The 15,018-nt window shown below is 40.0% G+C and overlaps 1 protein-coding gene across 1 annotated transcript in view; it reads right to left on the reverse strand.

Moving 5' to 3' along the window:
- ARL5B (ADP ribosylation factor like GTPase 5B) overlaps positions 1 to 13,919 on the reverse strand; it is a 31,419-nt gene extending 17,500 nt beyond the window's left edge. Inside the window, exon 1 of the mRNA XM_047741352.1 lies at positions 13,546 to 13,919. Within this exon, the coding sequence (XP_047597308.1) occupies positions 13,546 to 13,594 (49 nt within the window). The 5' untranslated portion in view covers positions 13,595 to 13,919. The remainder of the gene's footprint in view (positions 1 to 13,545) is intronic.
- Positions 13,920 to 15,018: the final 1,099 nt, after the last annotated feature.

The raw sequence follows: 15,018 nt of genomic DNA on the forward strand, positions 1-15,018 counted from the left end.
GCAAATCTCATACACAGTGCATCATTTTGAAAGACTGGTGCTCAATGTGAACTAAGTCAGAGGTGACAAGCTTTGAAGGGGGACAAAGTATGAGTTTTGTTACAGTTTCAACTGCATGATTAACTTAAGGTCTTTTTCAGATTCCCTTTCTCCCTTCAGTGACAGGGCATTCTAGCAATTAAGACAAAGCACACGGGCATCTGAGTGGCTCAGTTGGTTAAGCAACTGCCTTCACCTCAGGTCATGATCGTGGAGTCCGGGGATCAAGTCCCACATAAGGCTCCCTCTCAACGGGGAGTCTGCTTCTCCCTCTGATCTCTCCCCTCTCAAGCTTTCTCTCTCTTTCTCTCTCTCTCAAATAAATAAATAAAACCTTGGGGGAAAAAAAAAAACAAAGCACACAATTTCAACTCTTACAATGAAGGTATTAACATCAATCCTTCAGTTAAACCAAGGCCCATCTTCTGATATTACCATCAACCTGAGTCTATAGAACAAAACCAACAGAAAAAAGCTAAATGCTTTTGAAAAGCATCAAGTAACAGAATTTATTTTAAATCTTTTCCTTGAATTAAAAAAAAAAACAACTCTTAAACATTATCTGCACTGTAAGAGGGAAATCAAGTTCAAAGGGCATTTACTAAAAAGCCAAGGACAAGGGACGCCTGGGTGGCTCAGTTGGTTAAGCAGCTGCCTTCGGCTCAGGTCATGATCCCAGCGTCCTGGGATCGAGTCCCACATCGGGCTCCTTGCTCATCAGGGAGCCTGCTTCTCCCTCTGCCTCTGCCTGCCATTCTGTCTGCCTGTGCTTGCTCTCTCTCCCTCTCTCTCTCTGACAAATAAATAAATAAAATCTTTAAAAAAAAAAAAAAAAAGCCAAGCACAAAATAAGAGCTGTTTGTATTCTGTGGCATAACTGTAATTCCTCCGTCTTCCTTCAAATGCCTCCATTGTCCTTAGCTGCGACTGGAGTACGCCAATGACCGAAAGACTTTAGTTCCGAAATGCTAGTTAATAGAGTTTTTTTAACCTATTCAAAGGACAAAGAGAAAAACATGGGACAATGACACATGCTTGTTGTAAGCAGAAAAGGAAATTAATGTGTTGCTTTAAATGACCACCAGTGGTGTCTAGATTAATAAAGTACAAATCATGTGGTGGTATAAGATATTGGTTGATGTTAAAAACATGACTTAAGGTGCTTGTTCTGTATCGCTGTCTTTTTGGTTGGGCAGAATCAACAGGTCACATCCAAATCTTATGTACTGAAAAGGAAAAATATCAACTGAGCCACGTTAGTGATTTCCTACAGTCAGGATAAAACAATTTCCTTCACCTGTCATAGTTAATGAAAGCAGATGTAAGGAGACGCTTGTAAATTTGTACTATTTATATCTCCAAGCAATAATTTTTATTATTTGTTTACCTAATAGGTTTAAAAAAAACCATTCAAAATATATGATCATAGTTCCAATTCAGTCTTGGTTAAGGTAAGAAAGAATGATCCTTACGGTCAGATTTTTGAATTGCTGGCAATCAGAGGAGTACTAGCCATTTAGCATCACTTTTACTTACAGACCCACTGAAATGTCTCAAGGTGTGAGGGGAAAACTATACAACTGTATACTTTTACAACTTCAACCGGTCCTCAACATGCACACATAAGCTATAGATTCTTCTAACTCCTCCAATTACTCTCCATGAAAATGAAATGTTTAGTTGATAGGCTGAGACACAGTCCATTCTTATGTAACCTTAAATAAGGAAAACTATGAACAGGGATACAAAATTCTTTGGTTGGAATGAATTTTGCAGATGTAATTATGTAAGTTTAACTTCTTTATTGTTTTTTTTCAGTAGCATTATTAAAATCAGTTTGGGGACAGAGTAGAAGCTGCCCATGTGTGGGGGCAGAAATGTTTATGTTGGGGATAGAGTGTATACAACTCAAAACTTTCGCGGATAGCCAAGTAAAGTTTGGGTTAAGACACTACCGTAAGTAGCAGAGTTACACTGAATCCAAATGGGTTTGTTTGTTCATTTAAGTATTTTATTTTTCAGTAATCTCTACACCCAACCTGGAACTTGAACTCATAACCCCGAGATCAAGAGTCAAACACTCCACCGACTGAGCCAGACAGGCACTCTGAATCTGAATGTTTGTAAAATGTGCCTGCATACCACGAGATAGTCACCTTGCCATCATACTTCACCAGAAATCTCTTCCAGGAACCAAGCCCCACCTCTTCACACAACACAGGTCTGAGAGAGGAGCACTTCCAATGTTACTAATCCCTGCATCTCCAGAGGCAACACAAAGCATGTTTATTTATACTAATTGAAGGTCCAACTGCAGAGCTTTTGTTTAATTTTGACCAAGTGTTTACACAAAAGTTTCTCTGCACTCTTGGCTATGGTATTTGCTCTCTTGGATGTCCTTAAAAGTTGGTTCTGGGGCACTTGGGTGGCTCAGTCAGTTAAGCGTCTGCCTTCACCTCAGGTCATGATCACAGGGTCCTGGGATAAAGCTCCACATTGGGCTCCCTGTTTGGCGGGGAGCCTGCTTCTCCCTCCCCCTTGGCCTGCTGCTCCCCCTGCTTGTGCTCTCTCTCACTCTGACAAATAAATAAAATCTTTAAAATTAAAAAAAAAAATTAAAAAAAAAGTTGGATCATACTATTTTGTAAAAAGGGCATAAAGACATAAAGCCTATACAGAATAAGGCTTCAAAAGACTAGTAAGTGCACTTGCATGAGAACAAGCACAGATAAAAGATGGCTAAAAAGAAAAAAGATGGAGGGGCACCTGGGTGGCTCAGTGGGTTAAAGCTGCTGCCTTCAGCTGAGGTCATGATCCCAGGGTCCTGGGATCAAGCCCCCCATCGGGCTCTCTGCTCAGCGGGGAGTCTGCTTCCTCCTCCTCCTCCTTCTCTCTCTCTCTGCCTAATTGTGATTGCTGCCTGTCAAATAAATAAATAAAATCTTTTTAAAATAAATAAATAAATAAAAAGAAAAAAGATAGTAAAAGGAACTTTAAAAAATAAGTGGAAGAAAAAAATCAAAGAAAACCTTTTTCCCTTTCCCAAATTAAAAAAAAATATGTAGTTTTTACACAGAATACCAAATAATTCAAATTGATAAACACAAGAGAAGAAAAATATTAGAAAAGCACTAAACATCTATAGTGCCAATAAAGTGGAAAACTGTGTTAACATTTATCATGTTAAAACTGGATATTGTTAAGATGTGATAAAATGATCAATTTTTAATTTTAAAATATAAGAAAGCCCAAAGACAGCATCAAATAGGGATCGTTACCTTCTAGATAGAAGAGGAGAGCCTTATATGAACACAAGAGTATGTAAACAACTTCATAACTTAACAAACAAAAATGCCCTTTGTCAAATTTGGGGTTTTGTGTATATAGAAAATGAGTTTGAATTCTTCCAAGGGGTAGATATTAAAAAGCTGGAAGATGTGATGTCACAATTTGTCATGTTATGTTACAGATTAGGAAATTAAGGTCCTAACTAATGACCTGGTTGTTTTCTTGCTTATGTTACAGATTAGGAAACTAAAGGTCCTATGAAGTTAAGTAATTTGTTCTACTTAACACTGATAAGAGCCTGCATTTGTTTTCCTGCCTTTTTTGCTTTAATGTATTAACTCCCCTGCCAAATTCTTCAGTCTCCTCCCACTCCCACCCCAGTTCCCATATTCCTAGATACCTGAATTTTGCTAAGAGCAGCTATGTAAATCTGAGGATCAACAATTCAGTATTTATTGAGTTCATTTTATGCCTGACTTTAACATTTGTGATTAAGACAAACAAGGCAAGCTCTTTACCCTTAAAAAATCTTACAGGCGGGTATGGAAATAAGCACTTACAGTACAGCACTATTAGTACAAAGCAACAGATATGGAAGTATCATATGGTAATATTCTCAAGGAAAACTGAGATTTAGAATCCAGCTCTCAGGGAAGGAGATAAATGTCAAGGGTAAAAAAGAATATTACAGAATTTCAATCGGAGTAATTTAAGTGCACTGTGAAAGTTAGTGCTCACAATCATGCCATGAGAAAGGGGTGGTATTCTTTGTTTTACTGAGGAGGAAATGGAGTCTTAAGTTCAATAACATGCTGGAAGTTTGGCTAATGGTCTCCCAGTGTGATGCCTCCCCATCTTTATGACAAAATGAAGTCTTAGTATCTAACAATAACAAATAAGAACAGCTTATTGGATTGAACAAAAACACTTTTCTGGTAGATAAGGGAAAAAATACAGATTTTAAAAAAGAAGAAGATTAAAGAGTCTAAGTAGGTAGAATACTCTAAGGTCCCAGTCCAGAGTGAAGTGAAGACCAAAGACCACCCGTGCCCCCACTACACTCATTGAACAAAGGAATGATTAGAAAGGCTTCAACAGGAAATACTGAAACTGATTTAACTCAACACAGTTCTCTAGAGAATTCGAATGTTGCCCAGGGGAAGGTTACAATGGGAAACAAATGTTAAGGGGCAGAGACAATGCATGGTTTTCATACTTGTTGTACCATGACCACGGTTATATATATACAATATAAATATATTTTGCATTATGACCCAGGACACACACAACTGAAACCAAAGTTTCACACAATGATACCTTTACTCACTGAGATACACTGTAATAGTTTCAAATGTTCATTCCTTTTTTTTTTTTTTAAAGAGTTTATTTATTTATTTGAAAGACAGAGATCACAAGTAGGCAGAGAGGCAGGCAGAGGGAGAGGAAGGAAAGCAGGCTTCCTGCTGAGCAGAGAGCCCGGGGGTCGACCCCAGGACCTTGGGATCATGACGTGAGCCCAAGGCAGAGGCTTTAACCCACTGAGCCACCCAGGTGCCCCTCATTCCTTCTTTTAATGGTAGTCCTCACTAAATTGACTCTATAGAACGGGTTATACTGGACAATTTGAGGAAAAATTGTATTTGAGAAATACAAGTGAACTGGGTGAGTGCAAAAATATACAAAACTTGCAAATATAAGAAACTCAGCAAACTCTGAACAGGATTAAAAAAAAAAGCAAAGCTAGGTTAGATCACGGTCAGTCAGCTGAAAACTAAAGATAAAGGGAAAATCTTGAAGGCAGTAAGAGAAAAATGTCAAGCTATATAAAGGGAAGTAAAATATGAACGTTGGTTGACTTTTCACAAGGAAAAAAATAGGGACGTCTGAAGACAATGGAATGACAACTTTAAAGCACTAAAGAGGGAAAGAAATTGACCTAAGATTCTATATTCAGGAAAAATATACTTCAAGAATGAAGGCAAAATAAAGACACTTTCAGATAAAAGAAAACCAAGAGAATTCATCACCAACAGGGCTACACTACAAAAATGCTGAAATTCTTTGGCTTGATGGGAAATTATACTAGATGGAAACTCAAAACATCAAAAATAGTAATGTAAGTAAATATAAGAGAAAATTCTACTCTTTATATTTATTCAGGAACATGTGATTCTTTGTAGCAAAAATATAACTATATTGTACAGTTTATAAATAATATAGATACAATTTTTTTAATACTCTACTTATTTATTTGTCAGAGAGAGAGAGAGAGCGAGCGTGCGCACACAAGCAGGGGGAGCTGCAGGCAGAGGAGAAGCAGGCTCCCCGATGGGCAAGGAGGCCAATTTGGGGTTCAATCCCAGGACCTGAGCTGAAGGCAGACACTTAACCACGGGAGCCACCCAGGTGTCCTTGTAGATACAATTCTTATGGCATATAACCTGCATGGTTGTAAAGGACTAAGGGAGGGGAGGGTATACTACACAGTTTCAAGGTTCTTCCATTTTACAAGTGTTACATTACTAACTCTTAAGTAGACTGAGGAAAGGTAACACCTATGTTGCAATCTCTAAGGACCATAAAAATAATGCAAAATAATGCAAATCATTAAAGTAGCCAGTAAATAAAATAAAATGGAATTTTAAGAAAACAAAGAACAACCCAAAGCAAAGTGGGAAAGGAGGAACAGAAAACAACTAAACAAAACAAATGCAGATGGGGCAAAAAGGAAATAATAAAGTAGCATACCTTGATATCTGACTGTATCATAAATTGAACCTCATCAATAAATTTGACTAAACATTACAGTTAAAGGAGAATTTCATACCAGATTAAGAAACACAAGATCAGGGGTGCCTCGGCGGCTCAGTGGGATAAGCCTCTGCCTTGGGCCAGATCATGATCCCGGGGTCCTGGGATAGATCCCCCGAATTGGGCTCTCTCTGCTCAGCAGGGAGCCTGCTTCCCTCCTCTCTCGCTGCCTACCTGTCTGCCTACCTGTGATCTCTCTCTGTTAAATAAATAAATAAAATCTATTAAAAACAAACAAACACAAGATCACCCTGTATGCTCTCTAGCAGAGATCTACATTAAGATATAGAATATCTGAACACCACTAACAGAGTGGCATAACCTTAGCCTACAGAGTTTAGCGTATTGCACATAATTGCAGATAACACATTTTTGTCAAGCACAAAAGGTACATGCACCAAACGGACCATTTGGATAGACTATAAAAAAGCCTCAATAAATCTGACCAGGGCGCCTGGGTGGCTCAGTCTGCCTTCAGCTCAGGTCATGATCCCAGGGTCCTGGGATTGAGCCCTGCATCAGGCTCCCTGCTCAGTGGGAAGCCTGCTTCTCCCTCTCCCACTCCCCCTGCTTGTGTTCCCTCTCTTGCAGTGTCTCTCTGTGTCAAATAAATAAAAAAGAACCTGAAAAAAAATCTGACCAAAAGATGAAAATCTTAGAGTATATTTCTGACCACAATGGAATTAAATTAGGAATGAATAGTAAGCTATCTAGAAAAATAAATAGAAAACTAAACACTTAAAAGTAACCCATAGGTCAAAAAAAAAAATCACAAACAAAATTTAAATATTTCAAACTGAATGAATGACATACAACAAATTAAAATTTGTAGAATGAAGCTAACGCAATTCTTAGGAGGGACACTTTTAGCTTTAAATTGTTCCATATGAAAGGAATAAGAGACAAAAACAATGACACGCGCCCCACCCTTGAAAATAGCCCATCATTGAGAAGACTGTGAGAGGGGGATGTAAAGTTAAGTCCAAAGTAACTAGATGGAAAGAAATAAACAGCAGGGAATTAGTAAAATAAAAAGCAGAAAACAGACAAAAATATTTGAAATGATCAACAGACATGTTTGACTTAGTCCAATAGTCTAACAGACACTATAAGACTTCAAAATTTATCAGGAAGTAGTACAGTAATCAAGATAGTGTAGTATGGTATTGGGATGGACATAAAGAACAATGCAAGAGAAAGGTCCAGAGATGAGACTCAGTATTTCAACAAAGGCTCTAGGGCGAGCCCTTGGGACAGGAAAGTCTTCAGTAAATTATGCTAGAACAAGTAGATGTCCATGTAAAAATAAACAAATAAATAATGAATCCCAACCCCTGACTCACATCATAACTGCAAAATAATCTGAGATGGCTCACAGACCTAAGCATAAAAGCCAAAGCTTGTAGGTGAAAGGAATAGGACACAAAAAGCAATAGTTGTTAAAAAAAGTTGAAAAACCTGGGGCGCCTGGGTGGCTCAGTTGGTTGGACGACTGCCTTCGGCTCAGGTCATGATCCTGGAGTCCCAGGATCAAGTCCCGCATCGGGCTCCCAGCTCCACGGGGAGTCTGCTTCTCTCTCTGACCTTCTCCTCGCTCATGCTCTCTCTCACTGTCTCTGTCTCAAATAAATAAATAAAATCTTTAAAAAAAAAAAAGTTGAAAAACCAGAACTTCACCAAAATTAAAAATTTCCACTCAGCAAAAACTGCATTAAGAAAATGAATAAGGAGGGCGCCTGGGTGGCTCAGTGGGTTAAGCCACTGCCTTTGGCTCAGGTCATGATCTCAGGATCCTGGGATCGAGTCCGGCGTCGGGCTCTCTGCTCCGCGGGGAGCCTGCTTCTTCCTCTCTCTCTGCCTACTTGTGATCTCTGTCTGTCAAATAAATAAATAAAAATCTTAAAAAAAAAAAAAAAAAGAAAATGAATAAGGAAGCACAGACTGGGGGAAAATATTCACAAAACTCGTATCTGACAAAAGACTCAAATCCAGAAGATATAAATAATTATATATATAATTTTATAGATAAAAGAATGATTTAACAGGAAAAGGATTTGAACATTCTGCAAAAGAAATACAAATGGCCAGCCAGCATGTGAAAAAGTGCTTATCATCCAAAAGTCATCAGAAAAATGCAAATTAAAACCAAAATGAGGGGCGCCTGGGTGGCTCAGTGGGTTGGGCCGCTGCCTTCGGCTCAGATCATGATCCCAGGTCCTGGGTTCGAGCCCCACATCGGGCTTTCTGCTCAGCAGGGAGCCTGCTTCCTCCTCTCTCTCTGCCTGCCTCTCTGCTTGTGATTTCTCTCTGTCAAATAAATAAATAAAACCTTAAAAAAAAAATAAAAAAATAAAACCAAAATGAGATACTGCTACTCATCTAACTGAATAAACTAAAATTAAAAAGACTGGCGACATCTGTAGGTAAGGATGTTAAAGCATAAGTCTAAGGTGTGCCTGGGTGACTCAGTCGGTTAAGCCGCTGGCTCTTGGTTTGGCTCAGGTCATGATCTTATTGGTCATGGGACTGAGCCCAGTATTGGGTTCCACACTCAGAGGGGGGTCTGCTTCTCTCCCTCTGCCCATCCTCCACCCCCCTCCCCAATTGTGTGTGTGCACCTGTGCTCTCCGCAAGGTAAAGGTAAAAAAAAAAAAAAAAAAAGTGGATGTCTCCAACACTGCTGGTGAGAATATGAGAATGGTGTGACACTTTGGAAAACAATCTAATAGTTTCTTTCTTTTTTTTTTTTAAAAGATTTTATTTATTTATTTGACAGAGAGAGATCACAAGTAGATGGAGAGGCAGGCAGAGAGAGAGAGAGGGAAGCAGGCACCCTGCTGAGCAGAGAGCCTGATGCGGGACTCGATCCCAGGACCCTGAGATCATGACCTGAGCCAAAGGCAGCGGCTTAATCCACTGAGCCACCCAGGTGCCCCACAATCTAATAGTTTCTTATTAAACTAATCATATATTCAGTCTATGATCTAAAAATTGCACTTCTAGATACTCATCTAAGAGAAATGAAAACATGTTTACAAAGAGTATTCACATACTTGAAAGTATTCATATATTATAATTCATCATGATGCAAATTAATAAACTGTGGCATAACTATGATAGTGGAATCAAAATATTCAATAGGAAGATTAAAAGACAAAGGAAATACCCCAGAAAGTACTGAGAAAAAAAGACAGTAAAATGGAAAAAATGCTAGATAATCAAGCAGCACAATACAACAGATAAGATTTCCAGAAAAGTAGAGGAAATCACCTTAAGCGAAATTTAATTTAAAAAATTCTTAGAACCAAAAAGCGTCCAACTTTCTGTTGAAAAGGTCCAGAAGGCCTAGCACAATGAACCAAAACAAGACACATTACAAGGCACACACCTCGCATATTTAAAAACCCCAGGAATAAATGAAAAATTCTAAAATCTACTAAAAAGAGAAAAACTCAGAATAAGAATGATACTGGTCTTCTTAACAACACTGGAAGTTAGAGGACCATGACAATACCTCCAAATGCCTGCTGAAAGAAATGTTTTCCAACTCAGAATTTTATATTCAGCCCAATTATAAATCAAAAGCAAAGTGAGACCAATACATTTTCAGGCATTTGGAATTGAAAAAAAAAAAAAAATTACCGCTTTGGACATCTTTGCAGGAAATTTTGGTAGGATGTGCTTCAAAAAACAGGGCACCTGGGTGGCTCAGTGGGTTAAAGCCTCTGCCTTCAGTTCAGATCATGATCTCAGGGTCCTAGGATCGAGCCCCCCCACCCCCAAATCGGGCTCTCTGCTCAGCGGGGAGCCTGCTTCCCTTCCTCTCTGCCTGCCTCTCTGCCTCTTTGTGATCTGTCTGTCAAATAAATAAATAAAATCTTAAAAAAAACCCTCAAAAAACAAACAAAAAGTAGTGAAGCAAGAAAGACGTATGTTCTAATAAAACAGAAAAGCAAAGGAAATTCCTGGCATGACTGCACAGACAAGTCTGGCACAGCTGTGGAGCAGGCAGAGGGAAGCAAGCTCAATTCGGAAGAGAAGCAAATACTGAGGGGGTCAGGAGAAGGGATAAAACATCTGATTAAGTGTGATGTGGGGAAACTTTGTACAGAGTTTTGGGACAGAATGAAATGGCTTAATCAAACACACAAAGAAAACTAAGGCAATGAGATGTTGTAATTATTTACTCTAGGGTGAAAAAGTTGTAGGAAAAAGGGGAACATAATTCTAGCACACTCTGGCACAGGAGTAACTAAATTTTACGGTCACAATAAAGAAAAGACTGTGTTAAAGCAAAACACTATATTTTGGGATGATAAGGGAAAAGGGCATAAAAGTACTAATTTCTCTTCTACCCTAAGACAAATGATTAGTACACCTGAAACAAATATGTTGTATGTCAATTATATTTCAATAAAAGACAAATGATAATGTTTAAAATTTCCACATATGCATACAATTAAAAATATGGAAGTATGTTCTGTAACAGATATATTCATAAATTTGTAAAGATAATCAGATTGGGGGCGCCTGAGTGGCTCAGTGGGTTGAGCCTCTGCCTTCGGCTCAGGTCATGATCTCAGGGTCTTGGGACCGAGTCCCGTGTCGGGCTCTCTGCTGAGCAGAGAGTTTGCTTTCCCTTCTCTCTCTGCCTGCCTCTCTGCCTACTTGTGATTTCTCTGTGTGTGTCAAATAAATAAATAAAATCTTAAAAAAAAAAAGATAATCAGATTGGAAATTATTTCCTTCATTGATAACTGCATCCAAGTAATGTCTTCTAGCTTATAATTAAGTAATACAAAATTGCTGAGGTTGTATACTTTGTCATAGTTTTACTTAGACAACCACACTTTAGCATACTTATTCCCAGAAAGGTATCAAATTTATAAGATGCTTTGTGCTGTAAAATGCTACAGGAAAAAAAGATAGGAGGCAAGTAGTGAAAAACAGATAAGGAGAAGGAGTAAAGCGATATGGAGTTCTCAACTCTGACTGCAAATCTGAATCATCTAGGCAGTGACACCCAGGCCACCCTGCCCCATTCATTTCTAATTGGTCCGAGATAGGGCCATGGGCTTATTATTCTAATATGCAACCAAGACTGAGTGATTTGAGTATCTCCGGATTAGTTTCATTATAGTGTGAAAATGGAAAATGCTGAGAATGTCAGTTAATTTTGTTGATATAGAAAGGAAAAAATACAGGATTGAAGTATCAGTCTGATGACCTTATTCCCCAGCTTAAAAAATAACATACAATGAGCAATCTCTTCAACGGCTCTGTACAGTTTAATGTCTTAGTCGGCTGACACACAAGGCCCTCTGTGATCCGGTTCCAGGCGCTAGCTACCTCTCCAACCTCAACACCTCTAACTCCCCCACAGGCCAACTAAGATACAGCCAAGCTAAACTATCCTCAGCTTCCTCCAATGTACCCAAGTATTTGATTCCTCTCCCATTTGCATATTAGGAGTCCTTCAACCTAGAATAATATGCCCCTTCTACTCAGTCTGCTTAGCATGCCCAGAAGACTCCCACTTACAGCAGAGTACAAGTGTAAGTATACCTTTTTTGGTAAAGTCTTCCAAGAACCACGTGAGAAAAAACAATCACTTGCTTCTCGGTGATCATCAACACACTTTTGTACATACCTGTTAAAAAAATTACCACACTGGATATCTCCCCATAGGTCTCATTTGCTGATCTTTGAGTACTTTGTGAGTAACTATGTTATCTTTTCTGTTTGTTTTTCATCTTTGTACCTCCAAGCCTAACTGAAGACTGGTGATGGCCTTTGATTAAATGTTAGCTGCATGAATGAATGAGGATAAAAGGAGAGCATAACCACTGGGTCTAAATTTTCAACAGGAAAGTTAAAGGAAAAGAAAAATTCTAAATAGTAATGGGGATTTAGAAGGCCTGAACAATTATGGGGCTTTAAGCAGCCCATGAATGTTTTCTTCATCTCCTACATCCTCTGTTCCCTTCTAGTCTGATTCAAGGAAGGCTCAGTAATAATAATAATAATAATAAATAGAAAAAAAAGAAGTACAAGAAAATAAAACAACAGTAATAAAACGAGAGAAAGAGGAATTGGATGGGTAACACAAGGAGAAACAGACTTTGGTAACGTTTTGTTTCTTAAACTATGGGAAAAGATAAGCAGATAATAACTGTGTTGATCTTTATACTTTTTAACATGTTAAAATACTCCTTTACATATACTAGTGAATTCATGTAATGAGGACTAGAAAATATAAACTGAAAAAGCATGTATTAAATATGTATTAAAGAGATATATTTAAGAAGTTAAACTCGGAAATCACGTTAAGCGTGATACATGTGGTAACTGCATATATACATATAATTGCATATATATGCATATTTGTATATGTATATACATATATCTGTGTTTATAAGTTTGGAAAAGACGATTTTTGTGTTCTGACCTATGGAACAAATGAACTAAAGCTTTTTCATTTTCTTCACTTCTCAAATCCCGCAAAAAACAAAAACAAAAAACACATTGGCAGTAACAATTGCTGTCATTACAAAACACTGGTTTTTATTATGTAGGGTGTTAAATGAAAAACGAAACTGAATTTTAAAAGGAGATCCAATTACTAAGAAAGAATTCTGTTCAAAGAATGTCTAAAACTTTATTGCCAGACCCTTTTTTGTCTGTGTATTTTCTCTCTTCAGAAGACATGACATCTCATTCTCTGACTCAGAACAGGTTTTACAACTTCTTGGCCCTTTGGACTTCCAACTTCTAAATGTCTCATAACCCGTTCTAGACTAATTACGGACACGCAATCTCCTATACAGAACCCAAAGCATTTAGTTCTCATTATAATACCTAGGAAAGGAATAAAAGGTTTAGGATGCAGATTTCCGGAAACCCGTGCATCTCACAGAACAACTCATTCCCAAGTCCAAGTAAGCAGAAATCAGAACATGAAGGCGCAATGGCTTAAAGAACAGTGTAGAAAAAAAAGCAGCACTACTAAAAATAATTAAAAAAAAAAAAGTTGATAGGTTTCTGGGCGGACTTATCTTGGGGGAAAGCCACAGGACGCTTAATTAGAGAGAGAAAAGACCCTCGAAATGCTTCCAGGAATCACTAGGTGCTTTCCGCTCTGCTTCGCTAAAATCCAAAAATTCTTAGTTCGGACTCTGGGCTCCCGAATGCCTCCTCTTTTCACTCCTCATTTCTCCCACACATCCAGTCTCTCCTGCACCTTCTCCCAGCCTAAATTACCGAGTTTCTACCCGCCCCCTCGAGAAAATCACTTCTCTGCGTCTCAAAACATTTGCGTCCACCGACAGCCCTGCCTCTGGCTGTCCCCTAAGGCGACCAGACTCTCCCCCTTGGAGTCGAGCCGTTGCGCAGCTCCATCCTTCTCACCTTGGTTACAGAAGAGGCTCCACAGTTTAGCGAAGATCAGCCCCATCATGAGCACCTGGGCGGGCCGCGGGGTCCCTCAGCAGCAGGTGCCGCTGTGCGGGGCCCCCCACCACGGCGCTGGCTGTAGGGAACCGAGGAGAAGCCTACTGAGACCGCGCGGTGAGGGTACTGGTTGGCGGAGAAACCTCGATGGGCCGCTCAGCTACCGGTCAGAAGGCACCGCGCCGAGTCCCTACCGGATAGTCCTTTGTTCCGAGGCCACTGAGCCAAACGCCGACCCGTAGTCCCCTCGGTCTGAACCCACCAACCCACCAGAGCTTCAACCACCCCCAAGCCCCGCCTCCGCTCCGCCTCCCCTCCCGAGTCCCGACCACCCATCGCCGGAAGGACGGGACCTGACGTCGGCACGCTTACGTTAACCCACGCTTTCGACGTGGCGTTTCCTCCGGCTTCACTTCCGGTGGGCGGGTTCTATACTGCTCCGCTGAGGGGGAGGTTTCGGGGCGTGGGAGTCGGGGAGTTTCCCTCCGTGAGCGTTTGTACCGGTCACTGTTTGCAAACGTTTGCCACGTTCCGGTTCTTTTTTTTTTTTTTTTTTTCTTTTTCAAAGATTTTATTTATTTATTTGACAGAGAGAAACCACAAGTAAGCAGAGAGGCAGGCAGAGAGAGAGGAGGAAGCAGGCTCCCTGCTGAGCAGAAAGCCCGATGCGGGGCTCGAACCCAGGACCTGGGATCATGACCTGAGCCGAAGGCAGCGGCTTAACCCACTGAGCCACCCAGGCGCCCCCACGTTCCGGTTCTTGAGTCTGCTTTGGGCAGGTGCGCCCCTGTCCCCTCAAAACCTAGGGCAACTGCAGTTCTTCCCACCGAATAGCCGCCGTTTGCTGCCCTGTTACCGCAGGAAAGTAAGGGGTGTTTCTCCTTCAACTGTCACCCCTGGGCAGGCAGGCAGGCTTGGGGTTCCGCGGTGATTCGAAATAGAATTAATGGGAGACGATCCATGGAATGCCGGTAGCCCCGGAGTTCAGTTATGTGATTAACTTAAAGCCTCCAAATTTTGCCATGCATTCGAATTTTCATGGAGCCCAAATAACACGAAATGAAATAACTTCCTTTAACTGAAATGGGATCCCAGTAATCTCTTCAGTTCAACAAAATAGAGGGGAAAACATGCTCTACCTAGAGCAAAGAAACTGAAATTTTAAGGGAAAAGGTCGAATTAGGCAATTAAGAAAATATGTATCTAATATGCCTTAGAAGGAACTGGCTGCGGCTGTAATTGATTTATTACTCAGCTAACCTCCTTTTAAATCCAAGAGCTAATCCCCTACCTGTGTCCATTCCGCTTTATAATCTAACTTTTAATTTTATTTGAGGATAGTTGACACAATGTTACATTGGTTTCAGGTGTACAACATAGTGAGTCAACATCCCTATCATGCCATGCTCACCGCAGGTGTGGCTACCATCT

Source organism: Lutra lutra, chromosome 8 (genome assembly GCF_902655055.1).
Source record: "Lutra lutra chromosome 8, mLutLut1.2, whole genome shotgun sequence".
NCBI lineage: Eukaryota > Metazoa > Chordata > Mammalia > Carnivora > Mustelidae > Lutra > Lutra lutra.